At 34.1% G+C, this 16,767-nt stretch overlaps 7 protein-coding genes across 7 annotated transcripts; 4 read left to right on the top strand and 3 right to left on the bottom strand.

Annotated features, from left to right (window-relative positions):
* Positions 1–48: 48 nt before the first annotated feature.
* EIN_162000 (zinc finger protein, putative) lies at positions 49–729 on the top strand (the record flags this gene model as incomplete). Its single annotated transcript, XM_004185864.1, has 1 exon — positions 49–729. One exon carries the CDS (start codon positions 49–51, stop codon positions 727–729), a length of 681 nt encoding a protein of 226 aa, XP_004185912.1.
* A 191-nt stretch (positions 730–920) lies between these two features.
* Positions 921–1,580, top strand: EIN_161990 (hypothetical protein; the record flags this gene model as incomplete). Its single annotated transcript, XM_004185863.1, has 1 exon — positions 921–1,580. One exon carries the CDS (start codon positions 921–923, stop codon positions 1,578–1,580), a length of 660 nt encoding a protein of 219 aa, XP_004185911.1.
* A 160-nt stretch (positions 1,581–1,740) lies between these two features.
* On the bottom strand, positions 1,741–3,663 carry EIN_161980 (ankyrin repeat-containing protein, putative; the record flags this gene model as incomplete). The annotated part of the gene is made up of 1 exon (XM_004185862.1): positions 1,741–3,663. The coding sequence occupies one exon, from the start codon at positions 3,661–3,663 to the stop codon at positions 1,741–1,743; it is 1,923 nt and encodes a 640-aa protein (XP_004185910.1).
* Positions 3,664–4,439: 776 nt separating this feature from the next.
* On the top strand, positions 4,440–4,799 carry EIN_161970 (hypothetical protein; the record flags this gene model as incomplete). Its single annotated transcript, XM_004185861.1, has 1 exon — positions 4,440–4,799. The coding sequence occupies one exon, from the start codon at positions 4,440–4,442 to the stop codon at positions 4,797–4,799; it is 360 nt and encodes a 119-aa protein (XP_004185909.1).
* Positions 4,800–5,198: 399 nt separating this feature from the next.
* Positions 5,199–6,404, bottom strand: EIN_161960 (ovarian-specific serine/threonine protein kinase Lok, putative; the record flags this gene model as incomplete). Its single annotated transcript, XM_004185860.1, has 1 exon — positions 5,199–6,404. The coding sequence occupies one exon, from the start codon at positions 6,402–6,404 to the stop codon at positions 5,199–5,201; it is 1,206 nt and encodes a 401-aa protein (XP_004185908.1).
* Positions 6,405–11,116: 4,712 nt separating this feature from the next.
* On the top strand, positions 11,117–12,349 carry EIN_161950 (vesicular mannose-binding lectin, putative; the record flags this gene model as incomplete). Its single annotated transcript, XM_004185859.1, has 1 exon — positions 11,117–12,349. One exon carries the CDS (start codon positions 11,117–11,119, stop codon positions 12,347–12,349), a length of 1,233 nt encoding a protein of 410 aa, XP_004185907.1.
* A 182-nt stretch (positions 12,350–12,531) lies between these two features.
* Positions 12,532–15,853, bottom strand: EIN_161940 (DNA polymerase delta catalytic subunit, putative; the record flags this gene model as incomplete). Its single annotated transcript, XM_004185858.1, has 2 exons — positions 12,532–12,619; positions 12,705–15,853. The coding sequence occupies 2 exons, from the start codon at positions 15,851–15,853 to the stop codon at positions 12,532–12,534; spliced, it is 3,237 nt and encodes a 1,078-aa protein (XP_004185906.1).
* Positions 15,854–16,767: the final 914 nt, after the last annotated feature.

Below are 16,767 nucleotides of genomic sequence, written 5' to 3'. Positions count from 1 at the left end.
CGCCGAAGAAATATGTTTGTGACGTTTGTGGTCATATTTGTAACACGAATGGTGCGTATGTCTCCCATCTTTCGGAAGCACGATCCTAATTCCAAGAAGCACGAGTGTCTTGAATGTGGGAAGAAGTTTCGGACAGCCTCTGAAGTACGTCGTCATCAATCCACGCACAGTGGTGTGAAGAACTATCAATGTCCTATCGAGTCATGTGGGCGTTCTTTTACGACGAATTCATATCTTCAAATTCATCTTAAAAGTCACAAAACAGCAGAGAGTTTTCAATGTACGAAGAAAGGCTGTTCTATGAAGTTCTTTTTAAAAACTGATTTAATCGAACACGTTAAAACGTGTCATAAAGACGTCACAAGTGGGTGGGGAAAGCCCGCCTTTTGTTGTCCATATGATGGATGTCCTATGGCATTCGAGTACCCAAGTTTCTTATATAAGCATTGCGCAGCTCAACATCAGAAGAGTGAGTACATGTGTGGCTTTGATAACTGTTACTGTTCCTTTGATAGATTCGAACTCTTTTTGGATCACTTGAAAGTCGTCCATAAGATGTCTGAAGAAGACTATAAAGAGGAAACTGTTGAATGCGAGCTCTGCGGTGTCCCAGTCTTAAAACGTGCTCTTCAACAACACATGAGAAAGGCCCACTCAACCAAATTCGTCAAAGCCGACGAAGATGGAAATTTGGTCGTCGACAAGGACAAACAGTGGTTCAAAGTATAGTTTTCGTGTACGTAGTTTTACTATAATTTATTGGTTTGGAGGTCTAGTAAAATTGGTAATTTCAATATAGTTCTATAATGACTCTTTTTCATAAACTAGACGAAATAAGAAAAAAACAATAAATTTTAACTATTTGAAGATCTCAAAGGAACACATAAAAATCAACTCATTAAGACCATATTATACAACAAATGCGAGCGAGCCGGATAGTAGTATTGCTCATCGTGGTGTTTATAGTCGAAGCTGATCTCAACATATTGACTCGAAAAGACCAAGCGGAGAAGATTCGACAAAAAGACCTTCGCGAACTTGAAAAGAAGGAACGAGCGGAGCAAATCGTTTTAAAGAAGAAGAAGAACAGTCACCGAATAGTCGAAGACGCATTGCGATTACTCACCAAGCACGAGAGGAGGTCCATTCAAGCACTTGTCGATCACAACATCGACTCATTACCCCGTCACAAGGTGTCGTATCAAAAAGTCTTCAAGAGGTGTTCCTTTGAAACACTGGAGAAGCCCGTCATTCAAAGTCAACTCAACGCAACTAATGTCACAACTCCACATGTTTCAAAGGAAAAACCAATGAAGACGTGTGACATCAAAAAGACGAGGAAAGTCACGTTGAATCGGTGCAAGTTCGTCCCGAAGAAGTACGTCTACCAACAACCAAAGCAAAAGTTCAACGTGTTACGTGACAATGGAGTGGAAAGAATTTTATGTCCCGCCCACACTAAAAAATGTGTTCCACGAGAGATCCTCATCGATGTCAATAAGGAAACACACAACGCAAAGAAAGCACTCAGACTCATCGAAAAGGCAAAGAAAATCATCAAGGAAAACGACGACTTATAATCACTTTTACGTTTATTTCGCGTCTCGAGTCACTCCAACCACAACAGACACAGTGCGACTAAATAAAATACGAAATCTTAATGAATCTGCCTAAGACGTGAGAGTGCTTTTGAGGAAGATTATTCAATTTTCTTTATAAAGCTATGTAAAAGACGACAACTCAAAGTATTCTTATAAAATGCAAGAAAAGGAGAACAAACTCAAGTAAATTGTCGATAGTAGTGACTTCTTCAGGAATCACGTCTTTTAGTGAATCGATGACTTCTCTGTTTTTCTCTAACACTTCTTTCATCCCGAAGTAATCGTCTTTGAGGATTTTAATCGCTTCACATAACACGTTTTTAGCCTCATCTTTGAGTTTGAGGAATTGCTCGAATTTTGAGATGAAGTACGACTTTAATGGTAAAACGTTCATGGTCTTGGCACAGATGTGCAACATCCCAACACTCTCTTTTTGACTGGTCAGCAGTTGTACTGCCGTCTCTTTCTTCTCCTCGGCGACAGTCCCGAGTAATCCGACGACTAAGTCGATCAAATTACTCTTGACTTCGTCGAGCTTCTCTCCGCTCTTTAAGAACCCAACAAACTCGTCAGAGATGAGGAGTTGTAATACACTCAACGGCTCTTCATGTTTCAACGATTCAACAACTGTGTTATACACGCTCGAGTCTTTTGCTTCTTTCAGGACTATTAAGTCGTTCATCACTTTAATCTTCTGTTCGACAGTCATCATGTTGACGTCCCCCGTCTTTGTCTTCACGAAGTTTTCAACCATCTCTTTCTCGGGGTCCATCTCCTTCAACGTCTTGAAGTTTTTACTCAACTTCATTTGCTCCGAGTTCTCGGTGATCCCCATTTGGAACAACAGACGCGGCGTCAGTTTACTGAGCTTCCACTTGAACATTTTCTTCATCACAAGAATACGAATGGAGTTAGACTCTGCGCCAATCGTTTGTAAGTACTTCATTAAGTCTCTGATATAGAAGAACATGCGCGAGAATGGCGTTCCCATGATCTTCGTCTCGCAGATCGACAGCGGCGTCTCGCGATTTTTGTTCTCCGCGTGGACGTTGGCGCCGTATAACAAGAGCAGCGACAACAAATCGACTTGATAGTTGTACGTCGCCCAGTGTAAAGCCGTCATCCCCGTCTGCGTCTTCGCGTCGATGTTTGCGCCGTTCTTTAATAACAACTCGACAAGTAACAGTGGGATGTTGTGGTTCTGAACGGCGCGATGTAACGGGGTTTCGCCGGTCTTATTCCGCGCGTTCAAGTCGGCGCCTCGTCGAAGGAAGAGGTGAAAGGCTTCGGCGCAGTTTGGGTTTGGGAAGAAGGCGCAGAACAAGTGGAGAGGAGTGTTTAAGTCCGTGTTACACAACGTGACGTCGACGCGACTATTATTTAATAAGGACAGTATGATGTTTTCGTTGTGTACGGAAGCCGCGATGTGCATCGCGGTGTTGCCAAGTTGATCTTTTTGGTTGACAAAGTACTTCCCATTTTCGACACAAGAAAGGACTAAATAAAGACTTTTTCGTTGGACGGCACCGATGAGGGGGTATTCCTCTTTACTTAAGACCTTTTCCGAGTCTTTTTCTGTTTCTTGGAACAGGTAAAAAAGTAGCGTAAGTGTAGGGTATATTCCGTCAGTGTATTGAGATTGTAAATTTCTGTCATTTTCTTTCTCTTTTTCTCTCTCTTTGTCACTTGTCACTATCTTGTCAATCTCCTCGGAGATCTCAACTCGATTTAATTTGATCTCATATTTGTATTGTTTGTCATAGACTAAATCAGTGAAGGGGATCATAGCGGTATAAGTCTTAATCGGTTTATTCCGTTCTTTATTCTGAAATTCAATGTCTAAGGTCCGAACATCATTCTCTACTCCATTAAATAAAACGGTATTTGTTATAGGTTTTAAAACCATATTTATAGTAAAACGAGGAAGTTTCATCTTTTTCGAGTTCTTCCCGACACTCATTGTCAAATAAGCCTCTCCAGGCGTGTTGTCGACGGAAAACATATCCATCGCCTTGAGAACTTCAACACGGATTTTTCGAAGAGTTTCTTTCTCTTGACTCATTTTTTTGTTTTTCAGTTGGGAGGAATTTGTGTTTTTCCTTGTTTTAATTGGAGAGTTATATTAAAAACCATTAATTACAAATAGTTCACCTAAAAAATACTTTGTAGTGTTAAAAACACGGTGTTTAGTGTTTTGAAATGAACAAATTGCTAGTATTGAAATTATTATTTCATGACAATAATTATTATAATTTAATTATTAAATATTACACTTTTTTTTATTATTATTAAACTAGTAATTTGTTATATATTTTACTATTTAAAAATAATAGTAATCTGTCTGTTATAAATTTCATATAAAAAAGTAAATAACAATTTATTATTACAATTATAATTATCTTTTCTTATAAATAATTAATAACTAGTAATTACATTATAACATAATTTTAACAAACTTTAATATATTTAAAATTATTATAATAATTATAATAATTAATGAAATTATTTTAAAACCATTAATAATTAATTTATAAACAATAATAAAAAAATTTAATTTAATTTAAAGTAATGACAATAACAACTCTTGTTGTTGATTTTGGTGGTGTATTATTTTCGAATGGAAGTCGAAGAGCCATTGAACAACTGAACAAAGAAGGATATAACAAAACGATAATACAAGATCTTTTAAAAGAAAAAGTGAACACACTCAATGTTCGTCGCAACAAAACGAGTTGGGATCTTTATGAAAGAGAGTGTCAAGACGTGTGTATAAATAATTCTTACAATTATAGTTATATTATAGAACAATGGTTTCATTGTTACGTTCTAAACGAAAAGATGTTCACTTTTTTAAAGAAAGCCAAAGAAGAGCAAAATATGAAAATTGTAGCTTTCTCTGGTAACATTGAGAAGCGAGTTCAATATTTATATAATAAATATCCACAACTCAAAACTTTATTTGACATAGAGATTTTCAGTTTTGACTATGGAAGAACAAAAGGAGATGGGGGCTTTGTGCAGATTATGGTCGATACAGTTCATGAAATCCCATCTCAAATCCTTTTATTAGAAGACATGGAAAAGGTGTGTAATGAAGCTTTTGACATTGGCGTCAATGCAATTAACTATAACATAACTAATAATGAAAGGTTTAAAGAAGACCTCAAACGGTATCACCTTGATGCCTTCTTTAATTAATATTTTTTTAATTTAAAACTATAACTCAAATGAGTAGTTTTGTCCAGATTGATCTCTTAATTTTCATATTTCGTGAGAACTTTTTTAACATTTTAAATCTTCAGAAAAATAAGAAAAATAAAAGTCATGTAACTATAAATATACTATTAATCAATTAATTAATTAATAGTATTAACATATTACACTGTTTGAATTAAATCCATTGAAATAACATTTTAACTATAAATAATTAATTATTGACTAATAAATTATAAATTATAAATTATAAATTATAAATTATAAATTATAAATTATAAATTATAAATTATAAATTATAAATTATAAATTATAAATTATAAATTATAAATTATAAATTATAAATTATAAACAATTAATTATTAACCATTAATTATTAATTAATTATTCACACTTTTTTAATGGACTTTTTTCATTTCTTTCACATTCCCTTTTTCTTCCAAAAACGGTAAGTTTGAGACACTGCTCGAAGGTTGGTCTTTTTTCTGGGTCAGCGCATAACATTTCTTTGAACAATTCTTTAAAATTATCGTCCAACAATTTGAATTCGTTTGACTCCACAAAAGTCGAGTGTTTTGCACGATTAAAAAAGTCTTTAACACACTCGCCGGACTTAATGAAAGGGTGTTTCCCAGTTATTAACTGATACGCAATAACTCCAGCACTCCACACGTCGACTTTTTTAGCATTATAAGGGTGTGAGCCTTGTGTCATTGCATTCGTATAGACTTCGACTGCGACATACATAGGAGTTCCGCAGAGTGTAGTAGTCAACTCTGCAGCCTCTTTTCCGAACCCGAAGTCCATTAATTTAAAAGTGACGTATTTTTGCTTGACAATTTCTATTTTAATATTCTCAGGCTTTAAGTCTCTGTGGACGATATTTTTTGCGTGGAGGTCCCGCATTAATTCAAAAAAATCGTGAAGAAAAAGAATTTTTTGATCATCCGAAAGTTTTAAATCACTCAATTTGGACTCAAACACTTTTTCTAATGAAACTCCAGGAACGTACTCCATCACTATAAAAAAGTGAGTTTCAGTCTCGACCTCCTGATGGAATGCTACAACGTGAATGTGACAGATAGTCTTCATCGTCGCACTTTCTCGTCTTAGTAACTCCAAAGAGTCTGCGGCTTTACTTTTTGAGATGATTTTAATAGCGACGAGGTCCTTTGTTATTTTATTGAGTGCTGAATAGACCACCCCGAATGACCCTGCCCCTATGTAATTCTCAAATTCGTAATTCTTAAGAAATTTGGAGTTCTCTGCACTCTTCTCATAAAAGATATAGCGCTGGACTTCTTTTTGTGTTGAGTCCAAGAACTGTACAAAATCAAACGACGACAACGTCGTTTCAACGTTTTTATTGAGGCGCTGGCAGTTCAAAAAAGTCCCATTGGATGACGTGTCGGTGATGTTAGTAACTGAGTACGCGGGAAGATTCACATGGGAAATCACACAATGAGAAGAACTAATTCGCGTTTGTGTTTTAAGACATGTTTGATGGACTCGACCAATTGTTGTCGTTTCCTCTTGCAGTGCTATCGACGGATTGCCAAGACCTATTAAACATCCCCACTCCTCATTCATTGTTCTCTTCTATTATAAGGTCTCTTCTACCTTTACAGGGGGATAAAAAACCGCTTCTTAAATATTATATTAATATTTAAATAATATTAATATAATAAAATGTATAGTACTGAAAATTTTTACTGTTCGAGGTGGTAATTTGTATTATACTTTTTATTATAATGTTATTAGTCATAACTATTAAATCGATAGAAAGCGGTTAAAAAGACGGAGGTGGTTTTTTATCCTCCTTGTATAGGGGTCATATAAATTGGTTGTTTTCCATCAATTGGTTGAAGATTTTGGTAGAACTTCGATTCGAACAAAGTGTAAAACATTTTTAATAAAAATTGTGTTATTTGTTAAAATTTGAAACCCTGATATTAAGTATATTTTGCTCACTTTTTGGAACAGAGAAATAACTAAAAAGACAAAATGATAATTTATGATTCGAATTTTGATTAATAAAACAAGAAAAAAATCCAACAATTTATTTTGAAGTTTATTGTTGTAAAAATATAAAATGCGAAAAAAACAATTTATTGAAATGACCCGTCATGTTTTGACGGGTTTAGTTTTTAATTTTATCCATTTTTTAGTTTTGAAAGGAAAAAAACGACTCTTAATTTTGGACTCTAACATGAATGTTCATGATGTATCTCTGATCCACGACAATAAAAACAAAAATTGTAAAATATCGTTTTATCACATTAACATGGTGCTCAATTTTAAACTTGTGATTTTTAAAGTTAATTTATAAATGATCAAACTGGGTTTGGCTAGAGACGAAAAACGACTTCTTGTTAAAATAAATAATAATAGACAAATCAAAATATTGGATATTGAAAACATAACAGTTAATCAGGCAATTATATTTGCATGTTCAATTCTTTTACTCATTGCCATACTGAGCAGTTATAACCATTAAAAAACGAATGATTAAAAAGTTAAATTTGACCATTTTTATTTTTAAAAATAATAATTTGATTATAGTTGATAACAATTAATTTTTACTATTATTTGAATAAATAACTGGATAAAAACTATATTCTTGATAATTTCAGACAATCAACAATAGATATACATATTGCCCAAATGAGTTATGTAACTTTTATGTGGAATAATCATATTATTAATGTTATATGAATACAAATTGATAAATTAATTTCACGCCAAAAACGTCTAGAACGTTTTTTAATGGTATTGATCACTTTAAAATGGCAGATAAACACATAATTGACATGATTTGGACATTGTATCATGTAATGAATCTAAACTATTCATTTTTGTTGTTCATAACAAACAAAACAAAAATAATAAAGCATATATAAATATACTAGTTAATATAATTTATTTGTAGTTTTCGACCATGCATATTGTTTAAAAACAAATAATAATAATAAAATAATATAATCATATTTGAATAAAATAACCATTAAATAATTATAATTATATAATAAAAATATATTCTATGTTTAAGTTTAAACAATCTTACCAAATATAACACAGTTAATAAGTGAGAAGAAGCCTTATAAGTATGTTGAAAAAAAGAAGGAAAGGGCATTCCCGCGATTGCATGTGACCACACCCGTCTGCTTTCTCGCCTTACGTTGTATCCAGAGTATTTAGAACTCTTCAGAAAATGCGAGGCAGAAGTAAATTGTTGTAACAGTCATTTCGACCAAATTAAACTTGTCATTGAAAGTCTGGGAGATGTTTATTGGCGTCGGGGCTAAAAAGCGGATATAAAGGAGTTCTTTGGAGGTGTCAGGAGCGTGGAAAAACAGATTCGAAAGGTCGAGAACAAGAAAGGAGGAGGACTCGTTGGACGCCCAAGTCTTTTGAAAAAGGAACAGAAAGAAGAAGTCCAAAAGTTTATAGAAACTTTTCAAAAGGCGAAACAGCCAGTGGAACCTCGAGATGTTAGAGATTTTGTCAACCTGAAGCTTATTAAAGAGGGTGAGAAATCGCTAACAACAAAGCAGATGTATGAAATTGTCAAGAAAATTCCAGAGCTTGGTGTTAAAAAAGGAGAGTTACTGGAGACACCCAGAGCAATTGTGTCAAAAGAACTTATCATAGAATACATCGGTGAGCTGAAAAAAGCAGTGGACGGGAAGCCGGCGGCGTTAGTTTATAACTTAGACGAGGTCGGGTTCGATCTTTTTGTTGATGCTCTTTCAAAGTCGGTATTTTTTCTCATGCTTTCGGCGAGACAGTTTACACTCCAGTTGCTGGTCGTGGAGACAGGATAACCCTTTTGGGTTGTATTCGAGCAGATGGGCACGCACTTGACCCCCTCATAATCACCAGCCGAGTGACTCTGGACCAAGATGTACTGGCCATTTTGTCAACTCATGCCATAATAAAGACCCAGCCGAAGGGATTTATGAATTCCTTATTGTTTCGAGAATGGGTCGAGCGTGTTCTTGTTGTTGATGTCAAGGCGTCTCAGAAGGCTCTCCACACCAAAGCGCGAGCTGTCCTCATTATGGACGGTTTTAAAGCCCATGACGCTGCAATTGAAATACTGAAGAAGAACGGCATCGATGTGTTGTACCTCAAACCACACACGTCGCATCTATGCCAACCACTGGATTTGTGTGTTTTTTCTGCTGTCAAGTCTCATTTGTCTAAAAATGAACTCCTCAAAATGGAATTTGAAAACTACATGAAAGAAAGTGGAAAACCAACAAACGAGTTGTTCGATGATCTTTTGAAAGTGAAGATTGAGTTTGCAGAATCGACAGTGGAAAAAAGAATCCTCTCAATCTACGATTCGTGGAAGGCAAAAGACCGTCTTGAAACAATAGTCAGTGCCTTCAAGCAATCAGGAATAGCTTTACAGTCTGCTATTTGTAACCGCAAAGTTGAAGACACGTCCGACTCATCGAGAACATATAAAGTCTGCAAAGTCGACGTTGCTTACTCAAGATGTATGAGACTTTTTTATATGGAGATGAAATGAAAGAAATTCCGGCTCCAATAATACCAAAAAATTGATGTTAAAAACTGAAAAAGAAAGAAAAGCGAGGTTGGAAAAGCAAAAGAAATAATTAAAGAACTTGTTTCTTTTTATCAATAATTCGTGTTTCTAAACAAAATAACTAATTTTTAATATAACAATTAATAATATATTAACATTTTATCATTTAATTTTTCTCGAAATATATATTTCAATCATCATTGTAAAATTATTTTTGTTTACAAACATCAAAAACCCAATGTATAGTTTATATTCAATTGTTATTTAAGTTTAAAACGAAACTTTCACAAATGAAAAAATCCTAAAAAGAACTTTAAATCGTGTTTTTATTTAAAAATAAAAATGTATTGATTTTGCTCTTAAAATATTATTTTTAAATCAAGATTCGTATTTCTTTATTTTTTGAAACGTAGATTGTAAAATACCAGACACATAAATTCGAAACATGTAAAATAATGCTTTTTGAAATATTGCAAAAACACCAAATTGTAAATGTTTTTTAACTTGAAAAATACAAATCAGTGTTAATTTTGAATTGTAAAAATAAACGTTTATTTACACGTGTTTAAAAATACAATATTATATATTATATATTATATATTATATATTATATATTATATATTATATATTATATATTATATATTATATATTATATATTATATATTATATATTGTATATTGTATATTGTATTATAGTCATTCGATTTTAAAATTTTATTGATTATTTTTTTAATTATTGTGAAATATTTTTAAATCACATATTTCCATGTATTTTAAATGATGATACGAAAAAATTATATTTTTACAATAAATCATGTAAAAAATAATGAAAATGAAACAATTTAATAATAATAAAAAAGTAATAGTTGAACTGTGAATGAAACTAAATAAACAAAAAACAATCAATGTCTGTAAATGATACGGACAATAAGTCCGCCATGACGATACGGACAATAAGTTTGTCGAAAATAGCAGACTGTAAAGCTATTCCTGATTGCTTGAAGGCACTGACTATTGTTTCAAGACGGTCTTTTGCCTTCCACGAATCGTAGATTGAGAGGATTCTTTTTTCCACTGTCGATTATTATAACAGTATGACTGATTAAGGAAGTCGATTAAATGATTGTTTTTCTTAATGTTTTATTGTTATTCTATTTTTATTGTATTTAAATATAGATTATTTATATTTATCTATTATTATAAAAAGTTCAAATTGTTTATATAATTAGAACTTTTTAATATTTTGTACCGTTTCTCAAAAGTGCAGATTAGGTTTTTCCTTTTTTAATGGAAAGCAATATATCGTAATTATTCAATAAAAATTACATTTTTATGTTCTCGAAGTTCTACCAAAATCTTCAACCAATTGATGGAAAACAATCAATTTATATGACCCCTATACTATTAATCTCAAAGTATAGTTCATGTTTAATATTTGTATAGAAATTGTCTTGACTAGTATTAAATACTATTTTTATAATTAATATAACCCAATAATTTCATTTTATTTATAACAATTGAAAAATTTTAAAATAGTTTAATAAGCTATTTTAATATAACTAATAATAACTTATATAGAAACAAACTAGTTTTTAATTAAAAAATTAAGAAAATGAAATATCCGTTATAAATAAAATGTTATTAAAATGTTAAACAAAATGTTATTTAAAATGTTATACAACGAAGACTTCTAAACGATTCAAATTGCAAAAAGAGCTAAGAACTCCAAAATATTTTTAATAAGAAAGATGTTCTTATTAGTGTTCTTCACGAGCATTGTATCATCATCATATATTCAAGAGTTTACATTAGAAGCGCCGTTCGATACATATTCGAAGTATTGGAAAAGTTATGGTGATGTAGTAATGAATGAGAGTGTGATAGAGATTACTCCAGACAAAGCCAACACACGAGGGCTTATAGTATCGAAGAAACGGATTTCGATGAAAAGTTTTAAAATAGAAATGAAACTATTAATGACTTCATCAATAAAAAATACGAATCATTCGAATGGCATTGCCTTTTGGTTTACGCAGACGCCACTCAAACTTGGCAATGCATTTGGTGCTGAAGAGAAGTGGCAAGGCCTTTCGATCATCTTTGACACCTTTAAAAACGGCAAATTAGACGTCCCAACTGCTCAAATGATAATGAATTATAACAACAAGCACTATAAAGGGGAGAACGATGGGATCGACATTTCCTCCAAAAGTTGTTATTTTGGCGACTATCGTGAGACTCCTTTTACCGCAACATTCGAGTACAAAGCAAGTACTTTTGAAGTCTCTTTAGACCTCCAACAAGACGGCAAAGATGTTATTAATTGCTTTAAAAATGCAGTCTATAAAATTAACATTGGGCAGTACTTTGGGATCTCCGCAAGTTCTGGAAATGACTCTGACAGTCACCAATTACTCGATTTGAAGTTCACAGACACTTCCATCCGATCTCCGAAAAAGAAGCGAGTGACGGTCGAGGAGCCAAAACTCGACACTTTAAATTTGGAGAAGATCAACAAAGCCTTCACTCAACCCGAATTAGAAGAGCGTTGCAAAGACACTCACAATGAAAAATGTTACATCACCGCGCTCTATGAAACTCTTGGGAGTATCAAGGATGAAGTACTTTTAAATCTGAAGCTTGAAAAGGAGAAGAATACCGTCTTACTCAAAATACTTAAAGCTATGGAAAAGACTTCAAAGAGTCCAACGGATATAAATAGCGCTGCAAAGTCTCTCGAACTAATTCATAATTTACAAGACTCTCAAGCCGAAACTTTTTCGGACTTCTTTACTACTATAGGCGACTTACTCCAAAGAATTCAAGACCTCGCTACTACCTTTTATTCGTCTTCACTTCCTATCAAGACTATGAACCTCACTGAAATGGATTACTTCATATTCATTCTACAGTTCTCCCTCCTCGCAACCCTTCTAATATACTCATTCACAAAGTACACTGGCAAAAATAGAGTTATTTGATTTTTTTAAGTTTAAGTTCTTTTATTATTTAATTTACTATAAAAATACTATAAAAAATACCATTAAAAATACCATTAAAATTAAATCAATATACTATTTAATATACTATTAAAATATACTATTAAAATATTATAAATTTACTATTACCAAGGTTCAAACCAATTCATTGACTACAACGTAAATTACCAGTCAAAGTCTTCAATCATCGCTCTCTTCTGTTTAATAGCCTTTTCCACTTTTGTTCTCATATAGAAAATCGGGCAGTCACGGCTAAAGATGAGTATTTACTTGTCATCCAATTCAGTACCTATTAACTAATAGTTTTCATACTTATATAAATAGTTCAGCAACAAACTTCCCGCAAATGATATCTCTGTGGTGGGAGATCATACAGTCCTGGCATTGGGTCATAATAGCGTTATACTCCAATTCGCTTTCTCTGACGTCCTTCATCTTCTTTACTAATATCTCTCCCGTCTTCTGTTTACAATTTTCGCACAAGACGCCACTTCCTTTGACAACTGCTCTGCACTCGACGCATCTCTTTTGTTTCACAATGAATTTCCCGAGTGGTGACGCTTCGACGGGAGTTGTTTGTACGACAAATCTGGTGTGTTCTCCTTCAAACAATTCGTTGACTTTATCTCCAAGAATTGGTCTGAAGATCCTTGTTAATGGTTTCCTCATTTGATTTTCAATATAATATTCAAAATCAATCGGAATGTCCTTCTGTAACACGTACATTGGATCTTCCGCCTTCTCATATGCTCGCGCCTCTTTTGTGGACTTCACTATGACATATGGAATTCGATCTCCTAAATTAATTAAGACACTCTTATCTCTTTCCCTCATCCGATTCGCTAATTCCACATGCGCTTGCTTCGCAGCATACGACTCTTTTGATAACGTCTTTGAAATGATCAACATCGACAAGTCCAATTTGTTTTGTAATAACTCCCGGATCGTATCCTTCACAAATTGTACTGCTCGAGTGATATTGTCCTTCTCCTTATCAAGCAGAATTAAGTCTAAACACCTCTCAATGACATACTTCACTAACATACAGTTATCGCGGCGTACCGTCTCTATCCCTTTCGTATCTAAATGATCATATTTCTCCGCATTACACCAGAAGACTCCAGCATACCTCTTCTTCGAGATTAACAAATACGGCCAAAAGACCTTCTCAAACTCTAAATTGATCGGCTTCGGAAACTTCGACGTGACATACTCCGCAGCCTCCTTCCCAACACGAATCGCCTCTTTCAAGTCTGACGTCCCAAACTTCACCATCACCGAGTCCGTGTCTCCATACACCACTTTCGCATCATACGCAAACCCATTCTTGATCGAATAATGCGTCTCAACGGTGTTTTTTGTTAACTCGATCATCGTACGTCCATACGACGTCACGGATGAAGCTATCTGCATACATGGAAGTTTACCGACTTGCGCCCCAGTAAACCCATACACCGAATTTGCCGATATCTTTAACGCCAGTTGCCGCCCATTCAGCACTTTAATCTTGAACTCGTCCTTCTCCGCCGCCATATCCTTCTTCGCCTGCTTTCGCGCAGCCAGCAGATTCTCTAGAATCTCCGGGAGAATGCCCTTCTGTTTGTTGCTTCTCACAAACAAGTCTCCATTTGGTGACAATTCGACGTCGTCCAGACTTAAATGCTTTTCAAGGCATTTCTTGACGATTTGGTCATATGCGTTCTTATCACTCTGCTCCCCCGAGGTCTTCAGATCTTCTATATTCTTCACATCAACGCGAGTCTTCACGCCTTCGATTAGTGTCGAGTAGCACAAATTGTGTGAGATCATAATGGACGGGTACAGACTGGAGAAGTCCAGCACGGAGATCGGGTCTCTATAGAACCCTTTAATTGGGTTAATAACAGTCGCACCAACGTATTTGTCCCCCTCCCCACTGGGGCGTTGGTAAAAGGGTATTAAAAAGTGTTTATCATTTGCGTGGCGATACAACTGAGTTATCACTTTCACTTGTTGTCCACGAGGAAGTAAGTAACTCAAAGGTATTCCAGTGACTCTACACATTTCTACTCCATTGACAAGACTCATCAACTTCTTAATCAGTCGAATCGGCAGATATGTATCTTTCAAGCAATACACTGCAATTCGATTTCTGTCATCTGGACTTCCATTATGGAGATCTGCTATATCACTATAGTGCACATCTTCCTTCTGATCGCCTAAGAAATTCGACGAGACAAAATTGAGTGTGTAGCTCCTCAATTTATAGTCCCGTTGAATCACTTGGAACATATCAAAAGGTATTCTCCCTTCTAATCCAATCAATTCAAAGGACTCTCGTGTCCCTACAGCCTTCGATTGGAAGGTCCCTTGTTTCATCGTCACATTCGATTTGCGAAGTCGAGAGAATCGGCCAAAGTCCTTGACCTTCAACGTGTTCGCCCGTGTAATTAAATAGTTAAAATCAAAGTTCATGATATTATACCCAGTGAAGATGTCGACGTCAATATCATTCACAAAGTCAGACCACCCTTTCAATAATTCCTCCTCAGTATCAAATCCAAAGATCGTCGCGCCTGGTATGGGTGTACACCCCTTTAGTACAAAGACGTTCTTATTAATGACTTTCTCACTCCCAAGCTCAACAACGTAATTGGCAATTTGAATCACGGAATCTTTCTCAGGCACTGGAAAAGTCCCCTTCGCAGACACACACTCGATATCAAAGGAACAGATGCGTAACGGCGCCATACGAGTGTACTCCCCAGTAAAGCCTAGATTGACCAGATCTCGATAATCTAAGGAGATCTCTAATTGACATCTCGAAATTCGATTGGAGTCCGGAATTATAACGTACCTTTTTGGAGGAGCTTTAACCCAACTACACCCGACTATCCCAGCATCTATCATGTACCTCAGGACAAAGAGAATGTCCGCCTCGAAGGTCTGGAATTGGCGATTTGAAACGCGAGTGGTGTCGTTGAGGAGATGTCGAAGCATGGGAACGTACTTAGGAATACGGAGTGTTATTTTAACGAAGAAATCGTCCTTGTACGCTGTGTAATTCATGATGGAGTGATATTGGGTAACACCTTCGACTGATAAGACATATTGATCATCATCGGTATTTCCTTGGACGTCCACGTGGAGCGCTTTATTCATTGAGACTTTGAGGTCATTCAATTCGGACTCAGTGTATAAATGGTCGACGGATATGTAAAAATACGGCTTGAACCCAGTGACTCGGGCTAATACAGAATCACCAGAAGAGGTGCACCCATACATGTATAACACAGGCTCTTCAAATCCATCACTCTGTGGGTCGGGACGTACTCGCTCGGATTTCTCAACTAAGCGAGTGACGTATTCGATATCAAATTGTAAAAACTCAATGGAATCGGTTTGGGAATTGTATATTTTACTTGGAAATTTTTTAATGGAATCTAAACGCTTGTCTCGGGGAAAACTCACATAATTCTTTTGATTGTTGACTGCTTGCCGTTTCATCACTGTGAGATTTTGAGAAGTTTTTCTTTTTCGTTTTGGGTTTTGAATTGGTGGGTATGAGAACTTTTTTTTGTAGGTTTTTTTAATTGATTTGTATTTATAATATATTTTGTGTTGAAAAATAAAGTTTATTTTTTGTGATTTTTTTATTTTATTTTCCATTATAAACTTATTAATATTTGGAAATGAAAGAAATAGTGAAAATGAGAATATAAATTGAGGTTTTGACATTGAGTATTGTTTAGTGGAAATAACCAGGAAAAAAGAAAAACTGTAAATTATTTTAAGTTCCAATCATTGGTCATAATTTTGTAATACTATTTTAAACTAACGAATGTCAATTTCAAAAATGAGATGAAAATAGAAAAAAAATAAAAACAAATTAAGTTGCAATTTAGTTAATTTTGCAATTCTAAAATTTTGAACATTAATAATTTATATATATTATATATGTTAGTTAATAGTATTATTAAATCTACCAAACAATTATAAAAAATAAAATATAATATATTAATAATTAATTTTAATATTTTTTTTCATCATTTAATTTAATTTAGTTTAGTTCTATACATTGAATTTACAAAACATTATTTTCAATAAAAACCTCATCATTTTAAAAACAACAAAGCAAATTAGAAACAACAAAACTGAATTAAAAATTAAACATCACACAAACAACACACCAAAATCTAAGTGTAAATTAACAAAATAATTGTATCATATTTTTAATTTAAAAAATTACATTATTTAATACATTATTATTTCAATAAAACAATAAGAAAGGTTTGATCTATTACATGACATATTAATCCATTGGGCTATATTTAAATCCATTAATAAACTTATATATCATCAACATGGAAGGTGAAATAGACACAGTTGTAGCACAGTTACAATCACTCAAGACTTCACTT

The sequence above is a fragment of the Entamoeba invadens genome (genome assembly GCF_000330505.1).
Source record: "Entamoeba invadens IP1 unplaced genomic scaffold scaff_1105074724785, whole genome shotgun sequence".
In the NCBI taxonomy this organism is placed as follows: Eukaryota; Evosea; order Mastigamoebida; family Endamoebidae; genus Entamoeba; species Entamoeba invadens.
Note: the sequence above shows the minus strand (reverse complement) of the source record. Positions and strands in the feature narration are given on the sequence as shown.